This window comes from Cucumis sativus, chromosome 2 (assembly GCF_000004075.3).
Source record: "Cucumis sativus cultivar 9930 chromosome 2, Cucumber_9930_V3, whole genome shotgun sequence".
In the NCBI taxonomy this organism is placed as follows: Eukaryota; Viridiplantae; Streptophyta; class Magnoliopsida; order Cucurbitales; family Cucurbitaceae; genus Cucumis; species Cucumis sativus.
The window spans coordinates 7,618,241-7,636,339 of NC_026656.2; the positions used below are offsets into that span (position 1 = coordinate 7,618,241).

The 18,099-nt window shown below is 36.2% G+C and overlaps 1 protein-coding gene across 6 annotated transcripts; it reads left to right on the forward strand.

The window, feature by feature from the left end:
- Window positions 1–2,833: 2,833 nt before the first annotated feature.
- Window positions 2,834–16,968, forward strand: LOC101221911 (putative RNA-binding protein Luc7-like 2). Of its 6 annotated transcripts, XR_968665.2 has the most exons (14): window positions 2,834–3,115; window positions 3,403–3,455; window positions 3,949–4,117; window positions 4,210–4,273; window positions 8,804–8,883; window positions 9,037–9,190; window positions 9,452–9,513; window positions 9,665–9,727; window positions 12,970–13,028; window positions 13,364–13,445; window positions 13,640–13,694; window positions 13,831–13,883; window positions 14,755–14,801; window positions 15,522–15,619. XR_968665.2 is itself a non-coding variant. In XM_011650741.2 (13 exons), the coding sequence occupies exons 1-13, from the start codon at window positions 2,969–2,971 to the stop codon at window positions 16,577–16,579; spliced, it is 1,242 nt and encodes a 413-aa protein (XP_011649043.1). In that variant the 5' UTR covers window positions 2,835–2,968; the 3' UTR covers window positions 16,580–16,968. The 6 variants fall into 6 exon arrangements, 5 of the variants coding, with proteins under 5 accessions (XP_031736790.1, XP_011649044.1, XP_031736791.1 ...); XM_011650741.2 differs by lacking the exons at window positions 13,640–13,694; window positions 13,831–13,883 and adding an exon at window positions 16,561–16,968 and having other exon boundaries at window positions 2,835–3,115; window positions 15,522–15,764; XM_031880930.1 differs by lacking the exons at window positions 13,831–13,883; window positions 15,522–15,619 and having other exon boundaries at window positions 14,755–14,797.
- The last annotated feature ends 1,131 nt before the right edge of the window (window positions 16,969–18,099 follow it).

Here is an 18,099-nt window from a genome sequence, read left to right on the forward strand (position 1 = left end):
TGTAAAGGCCTTTACATTATTGGACATTTTTTAAAATGATAAATCATGTGTTTGTAAGTCTGTATATTAATTCGAGGTGTGTTTTTAAGAATTTAGACAATTGGAGGCCAATAAATTGAGATTTTTTAAGGATTGAATGACACTACACAGAAACCGAGGCAAAAAGTTAGGGAAACAAAATGCAGTGTGTCTAAAAGGTTGAAAAAAAGCTAACATAAGTTGTCAGACACTCTCTCAGATCACCTACTATTGATTCGAGAGAACCCTTAACTTTTACCCTTAAACAATTTGTAATTGAAAGCAAAAACAGTCATGTTTACCAAAACTGAGATGCAACCTATTTAATAAAACGATTTTTATAATCATAATAATTTTACTAAAGAAAAAAACATTTAATAACTAGATTTTTATGAAAACCTTAAAATTACCCACATTTTCTTCCAACTATGGCAAAGTGACTCATTTTATCTTAACAATTCTTTTTCACCTTTAAATTCTGATTGACTTGGTAGAAGTAAGTCCAATACATTGAGCTACACAATTTGTACCTATAAAGAGAGAAAACATTTTAGGAAAGGGTAACTTAAAAGACTTAGTGAGTTATAGTTTCATTAAACATGTTTTCATAAACAATTTAACCTAAATCTTTGGGTTTAGGAATTAATTAGCGATAGGAAAATCATTTCATAACATTTCATTTGTAAACATTTACTATTGATAACATTTTTTAGATATTTTGTAAGACATGGTCCATAGCCTTAGACAATATTTAAACCTCTTCGTTACATTCTTAGACGGAACAGTTAGTAGAATACAATATTCACTGTTATCCTCCTCTTTTAAAGCATAACCAAGTATGTCCGTCCTGATGGCCCTTAGTAAAATAGGTTTGTCAACCGATCAGTACAAAGTTAACTACAAACATATTTGAAAACCTTGAAATATTCTTTTGCTTTCATAACTCGTAATCATAACATTCAATTGGACATAACATAGTCTTGGAAAATGAGCTTACGCAACATTTTTCTTGAAACATGCTTTAAACATAGTTCATAAATCATGCTTTGTGAAATGTTATAGAAATCATTTTAGTACTTACAACACTTGGTTTTAGCTTTTGGTATGGAATTTCCTCCAAATTTTCTTTGACCTAAATTTTTTTATATTTAAGTCTTACTTAATCCCTTGATCAAGAAAATAACTAAGAATTGCTAAAAAATACCCAAGTTAGTGAGATAACCTAAAAATAGCCCAAAAATGGCATGTTGGCGTGTAGGGGTGTAAACGGGTTGGGAGACATTCTCAACCCAACCCATGTTTTTCGAGTTGGTTGGGTTGGGCTGTCAAGTTGTATTGTTTTTTTCATTTCCAACCCATGATCGTACACTCTTACGCGATGGTTTAACTTTCTACCTCCAAAAAATCATTTACTATTTACACGATCGCCTAGATTTCCATATGATCATTTAACTTCATACGCGACTGTTTAACAAAATAATCCTAACTTTACTTTTATTAACCCGAAACCCAACTCAACCCGAAAAAACTAAAATTTTCAACCTAACTTAACTCATATAATATGGGTTGGGTAGTTTAGTTGTCGGGCTATTCATATTGGACTTACACCCCTATTGGTGTGTAGTGACACAATGCCAGAGACTTGACACGTGCACATGGCTTGAGTTGGCCTGGCCACATTCTAACCTTGCAATGAGGTGTCATGCGCTTCTTGGCTGTGAACACCTTAAGTGCATCTTGGCCGCGTGCCTTGCTAGCGTTTTCCTACGAGTGCTAACCTCTGTGTGTATGGCCATGGCTGTAACTTGATGGTGTCCCAACCGCTCGATTGTGCCATGGCCATGGCATGTTTCCTTCAAAACATAAAATAACCTCTATACCTTTCTTGCACGCGTAAGCTCAGTCGTCGATGCTCGACCACTCAACCCTTGACCGAAAACTGTGAAATTTCCAAAGTTCAACGATAAACTTTCAACACTTATAACTTTTGATCCAAACCTCAAAATGGAAAACGTCCTTCTACAAACTTGCTTATAATTGTCTTAACGTTATTTCCTTTGGTTGAATATAATTCTCCTTGCATTCAACCTAACCGACAACCCTAGTCTAGAAATGAGACTCAATTTATGAACTTTTGAAAGTAATTTGAGATAAATGACACAAATGGATTGTGAGAAACCCTTGTCTGAAGTTGTCAATTTATAGTAAGTCCTTGCTTAAAACTTAATTAACACCTTCAAATTCCTTAATCCACCTCCACAAAATGCATGAAACATGCCGAGACACCTAAAATTCCCTCAAACCAACTTGTTTTAGTCAGCCACCTTACTTAATTAAACGCGTTGCTAACCACCATGGTCGCAAGCCTCTTCCTCGCATGCAAACATTCCTCACCCAATGTTAGTTCACCTAACCATCTCGTCCACTATCCTCTTAGCCCATAATCTCGCCTACAACACTTGTTCGCCCATGACGTCTCTTTAGAGGTTATTCCTCATGATGTATGTAGCCGCTCAACCTTGTCTTTTGGCTATCACCCAATTTATCTTACTTTCATAAATATATCAAATTAAACTCTTAGCTTTCATAAATATATTCAAATAAATATGATAGATGATTTAAATAATTAAATTTAGTATTCCTATTAATAAGAAATTTAAATTGATATAACTTCAAGAGGTGGAGAAGTGAATGTTTAAATTGATATTTTTCATAAAAAAAGAACAATAAGAATAAACTTGCGATTGCACCCAACATCGAAGTAAACACATCCATTTCCACCCGATTTTGACCCGGAAACCCATACCCCAATTCAAATCAAATCAAATCAAATCCAACCCTAATTTTGTATTTGCGTCCGATAGCTTCGCTTTAGAGAGTAGAGACAGGACACCCTTCGGTGAGAAGGTTTCCTAGAGAGAGATAGAGAGAGAGCTCCGGAGAGTCGGCCATGGATGCTTTTAGAAGGCAACTGGACCAGCTAATGGGTGCCAATCGAAATGGCGACGTCCAGGAAGTTAGTCGCAAGTACTACGACCGCGATGTGTGCCGCATGTTCTTAGTTGGGCTCTGTCCCCATGAGCTCTTCCAACTCACGGTTAGATCAATTCAATATTTCCTTTATTTCCCACCCTTTCTTTTGTTTAGGGACTGTTCTGGAGCTTTTCTTTGCTGGTTCCTTAGTTTTTTTCTTTGGAATAAATCTGGGTGATCTCTGAAAATGGAAGAGTAGAAGGGAAAATGTGGAGGATAATTTGTTTTTTTAGTTTTTGTTGTGGGAAATAAATTTCAGCCAGTAACGATTTGGGTTTTTTGTTTCCATCCTTCTCTTGATATATTAATTTCTTTTTACGAAGTTTTAATTAAATTCACGTTCTTTTTCAGAAAATGGATATGGGTCCATGTCCGAAGATCCACTCCTTGCAACTCAGGAAAGAGTATCCTTGACACTGTTAGAAACCACTGTGCTTGTTTTGAATAGCATTGTTCAAATTACTAAGTCATATTTCTTTTATGCTACCCAACTATCCTGCTAGAGCAATAGAGGTGGTTAATTTGCTATCCTAATTTGGTTTCAAATTGGAATTTTAGTTCTGTGCTGGTAGATTAAAAAGTTTCTAGGAGGAGCCCTATTCTATTCAGTCAACTGTATACTCTATTTTTCTTTCCTGTAATGATTTGTGACTTTCCATTGATTCTAATCTATTACCCAATTTTGCTTCATTCAACCTACTAACAATATGAGTAATTAAGACACGCCTTGCCCACAGCTTATGGATGCTACTTCATGGAAATTTCTAAATTTTTTTCTTCTTTTAATTGAAACAATGCCTATCATTGATATAATGAAAAGAGTATGATGAAAAGAGATTCATAACTACGACCGTGACTTGGAAGATTTCCACAAATGTTCTTTTTAACTCTTTTTAGATATGAAGAAGGAAAGGCTAAAGGGATTCATAACTATGACCGAGACTTGGAGGATGTTATAGATCGTCTCATTATTGAATGTGATAGAAAAATTGCTAGAGCCTTAAAGCGACTTGAGGAGGAAGATGCAAAGGCAGCTATTGCAATTTCTGTCTCTGAAGTAACCCAGGCATGTGTTAAAGCATATGGTGAAGATATGATTTTTTTTATGGTAATTCATATATATTTTTTGTTTATTTGTTTAATTGATTGTTCTCACAGATACCCGAGGTACTTGAGTTGTCAAAAGAAATTAAAGAGAAGTTGAAAGAAGCCGACCAATATGGTATTTGCATTTCATTTGGTGAAAAATCTAGTTTTTCTTAAATACTAAGACCTATTTATTTTCTTTCCATATTGAGATGACATACTTTATTGGAAACAATAAGAGTTGTGTCAAAATGTCAATGATCTCCAATCTTTCATTTCCCTATTACAAGTGATGGATTGTGTTTTCCTTTTTCAATTAGGACTAGTGGACTACATGTAAAAACACAGAGAGGTTGATGCGTTTGAGTTTTGGAATTGTATATATCTTTTTCACCTTTCCATCTAAGGGGATATAGATCTAGTTGGTCAATGCTAGTAAACATGAACGTTTTGTTTATAGGCTTATAGCCATATGTCCATATTTGACATGGAAAGATGAAGAAATGAAACATCCCAACAATAATCATAACGGTAGAGAGAGAGAGAAAATGAGAAGACCAAGAGAGAAGGGAGAAGAAGAAAAAGAGAGCTTACGGAAGAAGAAAGAACACCCACAAAGAAAGAGCTTACTAACCATTTGGGCTGCAACAAGGGTGAGGTGGCAGCGAATTGGCGAACAATAGAAGAAGACTAAAGAAGAGCAAAATAGAATTTACAAAAGGAGAAGTGATAACTTCTACGAATTTAGAGTGGATTACAAGAAATTCTTCCAAATAGCTATATGATTACTTCATAGATAAAAACCCCTGCGCATTGAAATATGTCATATGCATCCTTATTTGCACACCTACACATAAGAATTTGAGGTTGAGGAACACATCAAGAAAATGTCGAACATTGATATTATTTGGCTGTGTTAGTAAATACTGCGTTGATTACTCAGCTCTAAATGCAGCAATGATCCTAGAAAAGTCCCTGTTTTGATAGAATTTGATGAATTGCTTTGAGATTGCCTCTCTTTCCCATGCTTAGCTTGAAGTTGGGAAACCTAGAGGGAGAGAGAAACATGTATGGCAGACACCATTGTAGATGGTCATCAGTGTTTGTGGCACCGAGGCTTAGTTCCCATAAGAAGATTTTGATCTTTTTAGGGTAAGAGCCTTACAAAACGGTGTGATAAAGCTTTTTTTTTTTTATTGGGGGTCATTTGAGCTCGTGTAATTAACCATAAGAGATTTTATTGTATAGCTGTTAGAGGGATCTAAAGGCTAGGTCCATACATCTTGACAGGGATGGAGACTGACAGTAGATATAAGATTTGATGACGAAGCCCATTCAACAATCTTCAACTTGTGAAGGTTACGACGGTCCCACGATTCAGTTTCAACAACCCATACATAAAAAATTATGCTATTTGGGTGAAGGGCAAGGTGAAAGAGCCAAGGATAACTGAAGGATAGAATGTTGCAACCGAAAATCACCTCCTAACCTTGCCACAACATCTAGCTCTTGCCTTATTCATGTCTAAAGACACCATTGGAGAGATCGTAGACCGAAGTAAGCCAAAAGGAGAAACCATCTGCCAAAGAAAGATGAACAGAAACAGTAAAAAGGCCATGAATGACCTCCAAGTTTGTAAAGTCATGCTAGCTCCACATAATGAGAATTTTGCCAGAAGAGTCAATTGCATCAATAGCTGTCCAACCAATAAAGAAGGAACTTTAGATAGATTTAATGTGAAAGTAGTCAACCTGTGGAAGCTTGGTTTTTTGAAGAAGAAAAATACCAGGGCATGTTGAAGGATCAATCTTTTAACTAGAGCTCTTTTTCTCTAGGAGCATAATCTGCGGACATTTTAAGAGAAATTTCATTTATTATTCTGTTGTTCCTCCATAATGGTTAACATGACAGGTTTATCATAGTGGATGGTAGATTGTAAATTTTGTAGTTCTCTCTATAGTTCGGGTTTTTCGCTGTTAATGTGAGGGGGGCTGGATGGTGTAGCCATGATGCAAAGGCCAATAGGTTTGATGATTGCAACTAATTCGCTTAAGGTAAGAGTTTGAAAGGATTTTGAGGAGGATGAGGCTTGGGTCTGAGTTGGTGAAAATGGTATCGCTGGGTTGGTTAGGAGGTAAGTAGAAAAAGGATTTTCGGTTGGGTGGCTCTAGTATGGTGGATGGAAATGGGATGGGTTGTGTATGGTAGGTGGAAGGATGGAGAGAGGTTGTTGTTGGACACCATCACCTTGGTTGTGGGCCGGACTAGATAAATAGCCTTCAGTGTTGGAGCCCATAAAGGTTGTGGATTGGGCATGTTCAGTAGTGGAATGATATTCTTTCAAATTGAGGGTGGTAATGGGGCTTGCATTAAGAGTGATGGCAGAGGATGGATCCAATGAGGAAGGGGAAAGGGATGGAGAGGGGTTGGGACATGGGTTGTGTCGGAGGAGAGGTATGGTGAAAATTTGTTTAGTTGTAGAAGGAGGTGTTCCAGTGGTAGGGTAAATCGGGGTGTGTAAATGGGAAGATGGCGAGAAGACTGCGACAGTGGGTGGAGGGGCATAAGTGGGAAGAGGGAGGGTGTGGGGTGGTGGGGTAGGAGTTTGAAAAAGAGTATTGGTAGTGGAATGTGAAGAATTGGTGGTATGTGGAATAATAGAAATGGAAGGAGAGTGGGTGGAGGATGGTGGGGTAGGAGTTGGAAATTTTTTATTGGTAGTGAGTGTGAAGGTATATTGGAATTACTTGGGGATTCAGTGGTTGGGCTGAATGGTAGGTAAACTAAAATGAATTTTTTAGTCAAGGGAGAAAAGGATAGGTGAATTAATGGAGGAACAATATGCATACCTTGTAAACTGGGTAAGTTGGTTTCTGCTGGAATTTGTTCAGTGTCCGTGTTGTTGGCCATAGTAGTATGTTGGGTGTTTTGACGTAATAGTGGGCCCCGGTCTGTTGTAGAGCGCTGGCAAACAATTTGGATAGTGAGAGGGAATCAAGCTACCTCCGGTGGGATAAGTAAAGAGGCTGAAATGAATCCCACGAGATTTGGTTTGATTTTCATTCAAGCGGCCATAAGTTTTAGACCTCTATCAGTTTGGTTTGCCGTTGTAAGGAAACCTCCAAAATAATTGCCAATAAATCTGCAATTTTATCATTCCAATGGGTAGGAGGGAGGTCAGCGATCTCAGTCCATCCTCCATAAGAGGTAGTGACTCGGCGTTGAAAGGCTGATTGGTCATTTGTGGGCTGAAATATTAATCAGAAGGAGCCATAGAGAGCCCAGTCGGTTCGTTGCTCAAATTTGTAGCTAAGGTTGCATCAAATAGGTGAAGAAGGGCTTTGACGAGTTGGATAGATTTAATGATACAATTCTGGGAGACTGAGCATGGATATTCTTTCTGATTTCGGTTCAAGAGTCATGTAGATGGTAGTGTTTGTCGATGACCATGGATGCCCAACATGTTGTGGAGACAAAGTCGATCGGGTAGGGATGAGGGCTTCTGTTGTGTTTGGCTGTCTGTGCGACTGTTCTTTAGTAACCACAGCATATGATTTTGACTTCTGCTTTTGTTGGGTAGGTTCACCATGAAAATCGGACAGTAGTGAGAAGAAGAAGAACCAGCCTTGTTTCTTTTCCTCCGATGGTATGAAAAATTTGGTTGTGAGTCCTGATTGGTGAAGATGAGAGATTTTTACAAAAAAGCCCTTTTTATTTCCTTTTTTATCCCACCCAAATGGTAGAGTTTTCTTCGGCCAGCTTTTGAAAAAAGGCGTGGTTGCTTGGATCATTGTACAGTGCATTGAAAACATTAGATAGCCAATTCAGGGCCGCCCAGGAGAGATAAATAGAATAGATACAGTTCTTACCTTGTTCGGAGATCTTTGCTACAGATCCCTTTGATTCATTGAGTGTGGTGGAGAAGATTTTTTGATCAATGTGTATTGACTGGGTGATGGTAGAGCTTAAGGTTGTTGGGCAAGGGAGGAGGCCTGGTGGTCTGAGCTAATTATGGGAAGGCGGCGGATGTGTGGGGTTTTTGAGTATTATGGGCTAATTTTGACAATTCGTGGAAAGTTATGGAGCCCTGGCAGCGCCATTAAAAAAGTGACTTAAAAGACTTTTCTACAAGGTTTCTTTGAGCTTCAGTGGTAATTTAAAGACTCCTATTCTGATTATGTTCACTAGGAGGGTTAAAATGGGAAATTGGGTGACTGAGCTAGTCAGTTGTGCATGTTCCTTATATGAGTAAAAGAGACACGTGATGGTGGGTAAGGTATTGGTTATTTTGGAAAGGACAAGCATATGAAGACGTTCAAGACCCTCTCGAAAAATTATGGGTGATCTTTCCCAATTTTTCTTAATCAGTGTAAAAAGCATTCTCCAATGCCTGGCATTATATAGGTTAAGACTTACATTTGAGGATATTGTGTGTTTTTGTTACATACATCAATGCGTAATATTGTGCTGCATGGACACATGCAGAACTTGTAAAATGACTGCTGAAATTTCTCTCCCCCCTTTACTCTTTTTGGGTGTTTCTTTAGGTATTTGAGATTCTAAAGTTGTTTGTTTATTAATTTAATTTAATTTAATTAATTGCTTTGAATTTTATGTCCTTATTTATGCAAGTTCTATTAAGAAGTTGAAGCATCAAATATTGCAGATCTTGAGGGCAAAACAGACCTTAAAATTCGGGTTTTGGAGGTTGTAGAAGAATTGAGGACCAGACGAGCTGACAAACAGGTACATCATATGATAATTTTGGATTGAAGCAGTTGAAACTTTTTGTATCTATGTTTATAATTTTAACCATGGTATATGTTTTTTTTTTTTTTTTTTCCCGTTTTGTTAACATTCAATGTGAACTATCTAACACTTGAATTTATTTTTTAACAGTCCATGCTTCTTTTAGATGCTTTCAACAAAGATAGGGCATCTTTGCCTCAACCTCTGCCAAACCCACCACCTTTGGCTCCTCTACCTGTTGTAGCTCCTGATCCTCGTACGCAAGAGATGATAAATGAGAAGTTGAAAAAGGCTGAGGAACTCGGTAAGTCTTGTTCAACAAACACTAGGTTGTGTTGTGAATTTACTTCTCGAGTAATAAAGTATAAATTGTTTTTATTGGGTTCTATTTATCTTATCATGTTCTTTTGGTGAAAGGATGGATAATTATTGAAATGTAATTGTGAGGAGTTGAATAGTTTGTTGGGGTGTTTTTTCAGTTTGTTTCTTTGCAAAGGGATTGGAAGTTCATTTTTTTGTAGTTCTGGTAATTAGAGGTGTTGATTCATATTGTTCTCTCCTGCAGGTGAGCAAGGAATGATTGACGAGGCTCAAAAAGCACTGGAGGAAGCTGAAGCACTCAAGAAGGTTAGTCCCTGACCCTGATTCCCTTAGCAGTGATAACAGAAATCAATGTTTTTTACTTATATGGATGTATTTTTTAAGGATCTTATTTCTAATCGTACTTCTGGAATAAACTGTTGGTTATGGTGTTTTAACTTTGTTCAATTTTGATTAGCTGCCTGCTAGGCAGGAGCCAGTGGTGGATTCATCCAAATATACAGCTGCTGATGTGCGAATTGTGAGTCAACTTTTTCTCTCGAATCCTCCTCATCTCTCTGGCAAAACATGATATCTTTATTTTGTATTTAAAATCTAATTTAGTACTTACAATATGAAATGCAAAAGAACAAATATTTATGCATGCCATGGTGGAACTATGCAATTTCATTTTAGGTGTGATTCATGTCCCAATGCGGATGCGCCAGATTAGTGGTAGTAGGATGAAACTTCTTGCGTTGATATGGCTTTTCGTGTCATCAATGCAGTGGTTTCTTATATATAAGTATATATATCATAAATGGTCATGGAGTCCATGCAAGAGGGATACTAAATTCTTTTTGTGGGAAGGGTTGATATGGGGAAAGATGACCCTCTTGTGAGTGTGGAGGTGGTGGGAAAGTCAGTGAATACTGAGAGTTCAGAATTAGGAAATTTAAGGGCTTATAGCAAAGTCTTTTTGGCTGAATGGCTTTGGTGATTCCTATTGAGTTTGTTTATCTTTTGGTATATGATTATAACAAGCAAGTACGACTCATCCTTTTGAGCGGATGTTGGGTGGGGTCAGAGGCACCTACAAAAACCTACGAACAATGTCTAATGAACTTCCATTCTCTCCACATATGGTTCATTGTTCTTGAGGTGACGGGATGGAAACATATTTGGGAGGATAACTGGGTAGACTAGTCCAATTTGGTTTACATTTCTTCGTTCACATTGCTTGAGCACTTTGAGAAATCGCATGGTAGGTGATTCTTTTGCTCTTTTCAAGAGCTCTCCCTCTTCATCACTTGGATTTTGTAGCTTTCATAGTTGGTAGGGGAGTGTAAGATTAGATTGTGGAGCCTTGACCCTATAGGGGCTTTTATTATAGCTCATTCCTTCATGTTTTGTTGATATCATGTGCTTTCTGTGCATTCGTGTTGTCCTCTTTTTGGAATGTGGAAATTTCAAAGAAGGTTAGTTCTTTGTTTGGCATACTACCCATTGAAGGTTAGTTCTTTGTCTGGCATACTACCCATCAAAAAGTAAGCACTTCAGATGGGAGTTGTGCACCTTGATAGGGTCGTTTTGTTGAATTCTTTATTGACAAGCAAGGAAAACCTAGATCATGTTCTCTGGAGCTGTACTTTTCCTCCGTTTCTTTGGAAATATGTTTTTACTGAGTTTGACTTCTAGGTTGATATATAGTAGGTACAAAGATTACAGGGAGATGATCAAGGAGTTTATCTGCTATTCTCCAGTTCAAGATTATAGGAGGTTTTTGGGGTAAGCAGGGGTTTGTGCGACCTTGTGGGGTTTATTGGGGAGAAACAATAATTTTTGTGGCATTGAAAGGGGGTCCATGTGTCATTTGGTCCTTGTTAAGTTATTTCTTTTTGGGCGTCATTGACACAATCTTTTTGTAGTTATATGTTAGCACTTGTATATTCTTATAACAAGTATGTTAGCTCTTATATTACTTGACCAAAGTCCCTCTTAAGCGGGAACTCCTCTTGTGGGCTTTTTCTTGGATGCCCTTTGTACAAAGTTTGGTTCTTTATTAGGAAAAAAAGCTCTCCTGATTTTGAAGAGCCACATTATAAGAGATAAAATAAGCAGATGATTTACACTTAGACCAAGTAAAGCAACAAAAGTAATCCAAGAAAACTTCCCAATTATGCTTCTTTTTTACAAGTATTCTTTGGTTTCTTTCATTCTGAAGGTCCAAAATAAAAGCCCACACAATGTGCAGCCACGTGATATGATTCATCTCTCAGAGGAGAAACTTGACTACTTTTGGATAATGGTCCTTCCATGTAGCCTTTGCAAGGATAAGATCACATAAGTCTTCCTCTTTGGGCATATTAAGGAGGAGATTTTATGGAGAAAGCACCATTATTTTCAGCCACCCTCACCCATTTTTCCTCTTGGGATGTGAGTTTTGATCTGACCAAACGATGATTTTTCAAGATGAAAATTTCCATGTTTCATTTAAAAAGAAGACAGTTTCAATAATGACTAAGAGATCAAAAGTTCAATCATGGAGCCTTGAATTATAGCCTTGTACCCAAACGCTCGTAAGCTGGCTCGGACAGTCACGAATATAAAAAAAATCCATGGTCCATTGGCAGAATTGAAGAGGATCTTCCGGGATAAGCATAGAACTGATGTCTATAACATCAATATGTTTTCCCCAAAAAAAAACATTCTTTTCATTGTCATACTGCAAAATCCATTTGGTGAAGAGAGCTCCATTTCCACCATCAAATGTGAATGCCAATACCTTCATTGTCCAGGGAAGGATGGCATTTTCCTAATTTACAATTTGGAGGCTAGACACATCTTTATCACCCCTCCAAAGAAAGTTTCTAAAATTGTTGGAGCAGCTTTGTTTGGCATCAGGAAAAAGGAGAAGTAATGAGTAGGGAGGTTTTTGATAGGGTAGCTCAGAGGAGAGTAACTCCTGACTTTGGAATGGAGAATGAGGATCAAGGTGATATTTTTTTCTCTTTTGTTTTTTTTCTTTTTCTCCCAAAATTTTCGATGATTGGGACTAAAAGAAGTGAACTGATGAGGCTTGTTTAGAGGAGATCTAAATAAGTGTCTGGCCACTTTTCAACCTGCAACCGAGCCTCTGAGCAACGGATTCAAGCATAGAAGGCTTCAAATTCACCTCAATAACCTCTAATTTTTTCCAATTTAAGTTCAAACCGAAGTTCTCCAAAATTATGGAAAACATCAAACAATTTTTTGAGAGCCCCAAACTCGTGAGATTAAAAAAGAATCATGTTGTCTATTAAATGAAGGTGACAAATGAAAATGGACCTTCACCCTTCACCATAGCCTAATTAAACCACCTCTTCTGCTTGAACATAAGCCTACTAAACCAGTTCACATCAATATTGAAAAGAAAAGGGGGAATGGGTTACCTCAGATTCTGTCCTACCCTGAGGCCTTCCGTGGATAACAATAGAAATTTTTGTTAAATGAGATTCAGCCCTTACCCATATAATCCTAGTGGTGCCTTTTTCTGTCTCCTTGTTCCAAAACCATTTGTCATTAAGATCACTTTGCATAAGGGAAGCGTTGAGGATTTGTTGCCCTTTAATCAATGCTAATTGGAAAATTCATATTAGTGTAGGGTGGATTTTTAAGTTTTTCAATCATTTTTGATTGTATATGAGATTTATAATATAGGTTGAAGTCTATTTTAAATTTCAAAGCATTTAAATTTATTTATACCCTACGTAATGTAATTTCATTTGTTTTGTATCTACCCAGACGGATCAAAAGCTGCGTGTGTGCGACATCTGTGGGGCATTTTTAAGTGTTTATGACAGGTAAATCTGACTCTATAAAGTGTGCATGTTCTTTTGATGATCAAGCCTTTCTAAGGAAAATGTAAAGTTAGTCTTTGGGGTTTCCAAGTGCTCAGTTTTGACCCGACAATTATACCTCCTTTTCCCCAGCAGGCTCTTGGGCCCAGTTTTACGAGGATAACTTTTCCAGCTAAAGACTGTGCGTTATTTCTGTTTATATTTGTGGATATGCTATTGTTCCTGAGAATCTTATGGGGAACCATGCATTACATTGTTTTTTCTAATTTTCAGAATGAAAGTAAATTCATGATTTTTTGTTTTGAGTGTTAGACCATTTTAATTTCTTTTTCTTTCAGTGATCGTCGTTTGGCAGATCATTTTGGAGGAAAACTTCATCTCGGCTACATGCAAATACGTGAAAAGTTAGCAGAGCTTCAGGTTAGATGATTTTATTTGTGTTCATGTTATTACCCATTTTTGGTTGTATATATACATCATTCAAGGGGGAAACAAAGTAGAAAAAAAAGATTGCCTTTATTTTAATCATTTGTCCAGAAAATGTGTTAATGGTTAGTTCCGTTGGGTCTGTTTTTGGAGTTGTGTATTTAAGTTGGTACTGTGAATGGGTTCAGGTGCTGCTATATGTTTCAAATTCTACCATAGAGATTCTGAGTTATTACTTTATCTGTGAGTTTTCCTTTCCTTAAGAGACAAATGGGTTTTTCTTTTGTGACACATTTTTGTGAAGGATATGGCAACCTCTTTGAGGACGCCTTCAGAGGATAGCTTGGATATTATTTTACAGTTTACTTGATGTGACTAGTTCCCCTGGTGTCTATTTCTTGAATGGCATTGGTGGAGTGCCCAAACCACAGAGTAAGTGCAAGTTTCTGATTGCTAGTGTTTTCTCAGTATTAGCAAGAGGGCAGTGGCTAAGCCTGTGTTAAAGGCAGAAATTGTGAACCCCTGGAGCCAATAAAAGTAGAACTAGTCTTCGAGAAATGTATTTTTTTTCCACAAGAAATAATTTCATTAAGAAATCTTTATCAGAATTCTGTAAAATGTTGCAAGATAAAATTCTCTGTTTTTTCTTTAGAAAAAGAATACTAGAAAAATTACCTACAATGTAGTACCTCTAACTTAATATGAGCTGTTAGTAAAACTGAGGATACAATTCATGTTAACCTAGAATCATCCTAGTTATTACTCCAGCTTTGAAAAGAACTTGCTCAGGTAACGAAACCTTCCTGGCAGGAGGTACGCTTAATACAATTTGTAGTTTTGGATTTACTTGTAATACAACCATTAGTTTCAGGGATTCAAAGCCTTTCTCTAGTTATTCTATTCCAGACATTTGTTTGAATTGGAATGCTTTCATATTTCCTGCTTAATTTAGTTTATATCTTTTAGTTGAACATTTATTTTAGTTTCTATATTATTATATTTTGAGCGTTAGATTCCTTTCATAATAACAATGAAAGGTTTTGTTTCCTTCTTAAAAAAGCAAAAAAAAAAAAAAAAAAAAAAATGTAAGTATGCAATTTTCAATTGGCTATTAGAGCCTCAGTGGAGTTGTAATGGAGTTTTCTTTCTTTCTTTTTTCTTTTATAATATATGCATATTTATTAAATCCTATAAGAAGCCAAGCCTTCTATTGAGAATCAGAATGATACAAGGGAAATGATGTTATTTGCCATTGAATTACCATGATGTGTGGTTTCAGTTGTATTTCTTGTCACTTTGTTAGGAAGAAAGAAACAAAAGCCGCAAGGTTGATCGACATGATGATCGACGGTAAATGTTCTTATTCTTGAATCTTTTTAAATGTTAAGATACCATATTGGTCTCCATGGTTTTGATTTCATTCTCTTTTGGTCCCTAAATCTTCAAATGTTCACTTTTAGTCTCTTCCTTTCTACAAATTCTAAAATTAATTCATGCTGTTAGTTTATTGTTAATTTTTTGTCAAAAAACAAAAAATAGTCTATGTTAGAATTTTTTTTTCTTTTGGAAAAAGAAACAAAACTTTTTATCAAGAAAATGAGTGATGCTCGGGGATACATAAAGAGAATGCAAAAAGAAACAAAAATACTGCATACAAAAAACATTAGATAGCTAAACAACATGACAAAGTTAATTGCTGAAAGCCAAAGCTTAATGGTGTTCTTAAAAACAGTCCAACAGCTATTAATATCTTGAATTGAGACTCCTTTGAAGGATATGGTGAGATGTCATCAAGAAGAAGCTCTAAATTGGCCTTAAAAATATATTTACATAGCATCTATTCTTGCATGAAAATTATTGTTATTATTTAATAAATTTTAATAAAATTTAACTTTGGAGGACTAAATTTAAAATTTATTGGAAGTATTAGGACTAACTTAAAGATGTATTGAAAATACAAAGACCAAAGTTGGACAATTGATTATTATAGAGACCAAAATGGTATTAACTTTTTTTAATAATTTTTTTAAAGGTGGTACGTTGTTCATTATCTAAATTCTTTTCTTTCAGATCAAAGGAGCGTAGCAGAGAACCTGATAGAGAACCTAGTAGAGATCGTGACCGTGGTGATAGTCGTGACCGTGGAAGGGATAATGACCGTAGGAGCAGGGATCGTGATAGGTATCACGATCGGGATCGTTATGATCGAGAGCGCAACAGAGACCCAGATCGCTCTTATGATTCTAGAAGTCGTCGCCGTTCACGCTCACGATCAACAGACCGGGAACGTGCAAGGGACTATGATCGCCACAAGTACTGTTTAGTGACCATATCAACTTGTGCTGTGTATCGTTTGCTTTCGTTGGTCATCGTTCATATTTCACACCTTGCGCAAAATATGTGTTTTTTCTCTTTTGAAACGATACAAAACTATCTTGTTGAATTAATAAAATGAGTCTAATGCCCAAAATACAAAGAAACAAACAAGGAGAACAAATACAATCGAAAACTGAAAAGACAAACAAACGACTGGATTTGACCCCTGAAAACAACTGGAACAAGCAAAGCAAAATGTCTCCTTGGGTTCAAATTATTTTTATCACATCTACCAAGTATTGATAATCAACGTTGTAAGGTCAAATAACTCTGTGATAGTTGATGTGCATGTCAGTTGACTTGAATATTCATAGTTGAAGATAGTGATTTAGAATCTTTAGATTTCATCAATACATATTATGCATCTTCTCTCCCGTGAGTTATACTAAGGATTGGTAAGTTGCAAGTACTTTGCATTTGTCTTAAAAAATCTTCTGCATTTTTTAGAGGTACTATTTTATATTTTGTTCTCACTGCTTCTGGGGATATTTAGGAATTAGGACCTTGGATGCTTTTCACTACCTGCTTAGTTCATTAGTTCATTGCCTGCTGCATACATATGTGGTTTGAAGCCATTTTAATATTAGGTTAGATACTCAATATTTATTTTTTCTTATTAAATTTTTTATACCACATGGAGGTCATGAGTTTTTTTGTATATAATCAGTCTGTCCCTTTTCCCCTGATACCATTTCCCTCCCTCGGTTCTTATGCATTTTAACTTTTTGTGCAGGCGCCGTGACCGGTACTAAACAGTTGCTGATCTAACGGACGTGAAAGTACAGGTTCATGGCCTGTTTTTCTTACTCTATTTTGAGTGCAGTTGGCTGTATCCTCTCTAATGATTTTATATCGACCGTCAGAAGGTTATGTTGACAGTACTTTTGAGAGGTATGGCTGTACTGATTACTGGAATTTGATATGTAGCTGTTAGTAGAGTAGTTTTTTTGAGGTTTACTTTTCACATATAATCAAAGGTTATGGGATACATCAATTTTTCATATGATCATTTTGTAGACTTCATAACAGGATGTAAGTTGGTAAGATTTGACATATAACCATCTGTTTCATGTATTAAGAACCTATAGGCAGGCCTGATAAACGATACTTTTCTAATTTATTGTTCTTCATTTTGCATTCATGTTTATCTGCAGTAAATGTAATATACATATTTATTGTTTCCAAATGGTATCTAACTCATAATTTGAAGAATTGTTAGGAAATTACTGCCACATGCTCTGGAACATAGTTTTGGAATAAATTTGTTTTGAAACGGTATCTGACGCGCATTACAAGTTCAACACTAGAATATTGTCTAGAAAATGGATAACTAGAAAGAAAGAGAAAATTGATTGGAAGGTGTGGTACAGTTTAAGTTTGAGTTTTTGAAGTAATGTGCAGTAAGCATGGAAGTGAAAGGTACAGATTGAGTTGCAATAAAAGAAACAGGTATGTTGACGTTGGTTGCTGGAAAGTTAGCCACACGGTTGCTGTAAGTATCCGTTTCCAAGTTTTAATTTTGCGAAAACAGATCTTCAAATATAAGATATGCTTCACTTGAAACAATTTTGAAACCAGTAGATTGTTGTAGCAAAAGCCACAGTAACCACATTTTTGTGTCATTGAATACTATTTACACGAGGAATGGGTTCTGTTTTTTTCTTTCCCTTCACCAGTGGCTCCAAATTGTGTTTCTTTTTCACTTTTGAATGAAATGCTGTGTCATTTCAAGTTTGCTGTTGAGTGAACATATGGGATCAACATGGTGAGCCATTCTTGGTTAAAGGGTAAATGAAATTTGGATACTCATAAAAAACTACATTAAAGAAAAAAAAAAGGATATGTAGAAGACTTTTACCTGTAAGGAAGATCTGATACTTAGATTCTGGTTGTTTAGATTGACTTTATGTCTAAAAATACTATTTCCTAGCATTTAACAAAGTACATAGAAAGTCGGTTTAAATATAGTGCTGAGTAGAGGAATTAGTAAACCATAAATTTAATAAATGTCAGTTCATATTTTGATAATATTTTGATAAGTAGCAACATGGTTGTAAATGTCATTAATGCCCTCAGTTCAAATTGATTAAATTCTTTTTCTAATTAAAAATTGCAATTATTTTTTATTTGGAACAGAAAAAAAGAAAGATTGTTTCAAGTTGAGTGGCAACAAGTAGAAAAATAGTTAATTCCAATATAATTGAAAAAGAAAGAAAAATTTAGAAGTAAAGTATGATTTGTTCTGAAAAGAAGTGTGGGATTCCGTATGTGT

Coding starts and splice junctions, on each gene's coding strand:
- LOC101221911 (XM_011650741.2), top strand. CDS start 2,969: ATGGATGCTTTTAGAAGGCAACTGGACCAGCTAATGGGTGCCAATCGA. Junction 9,728..12,969: donor CAGCTGCTGATGTGCGAATT/GTGAGTCAACTT, acceptor GTATCTACCCAG/ACGGATCAAAAGCTGCGTGT. Junction 13,446..14,754: donor AAAAGTTAGCAGAGCTTCAG/GTTAGATGATTT, acceptor TCACTTTGTTAG/GAAGAAAGAAACAAAAGCCG.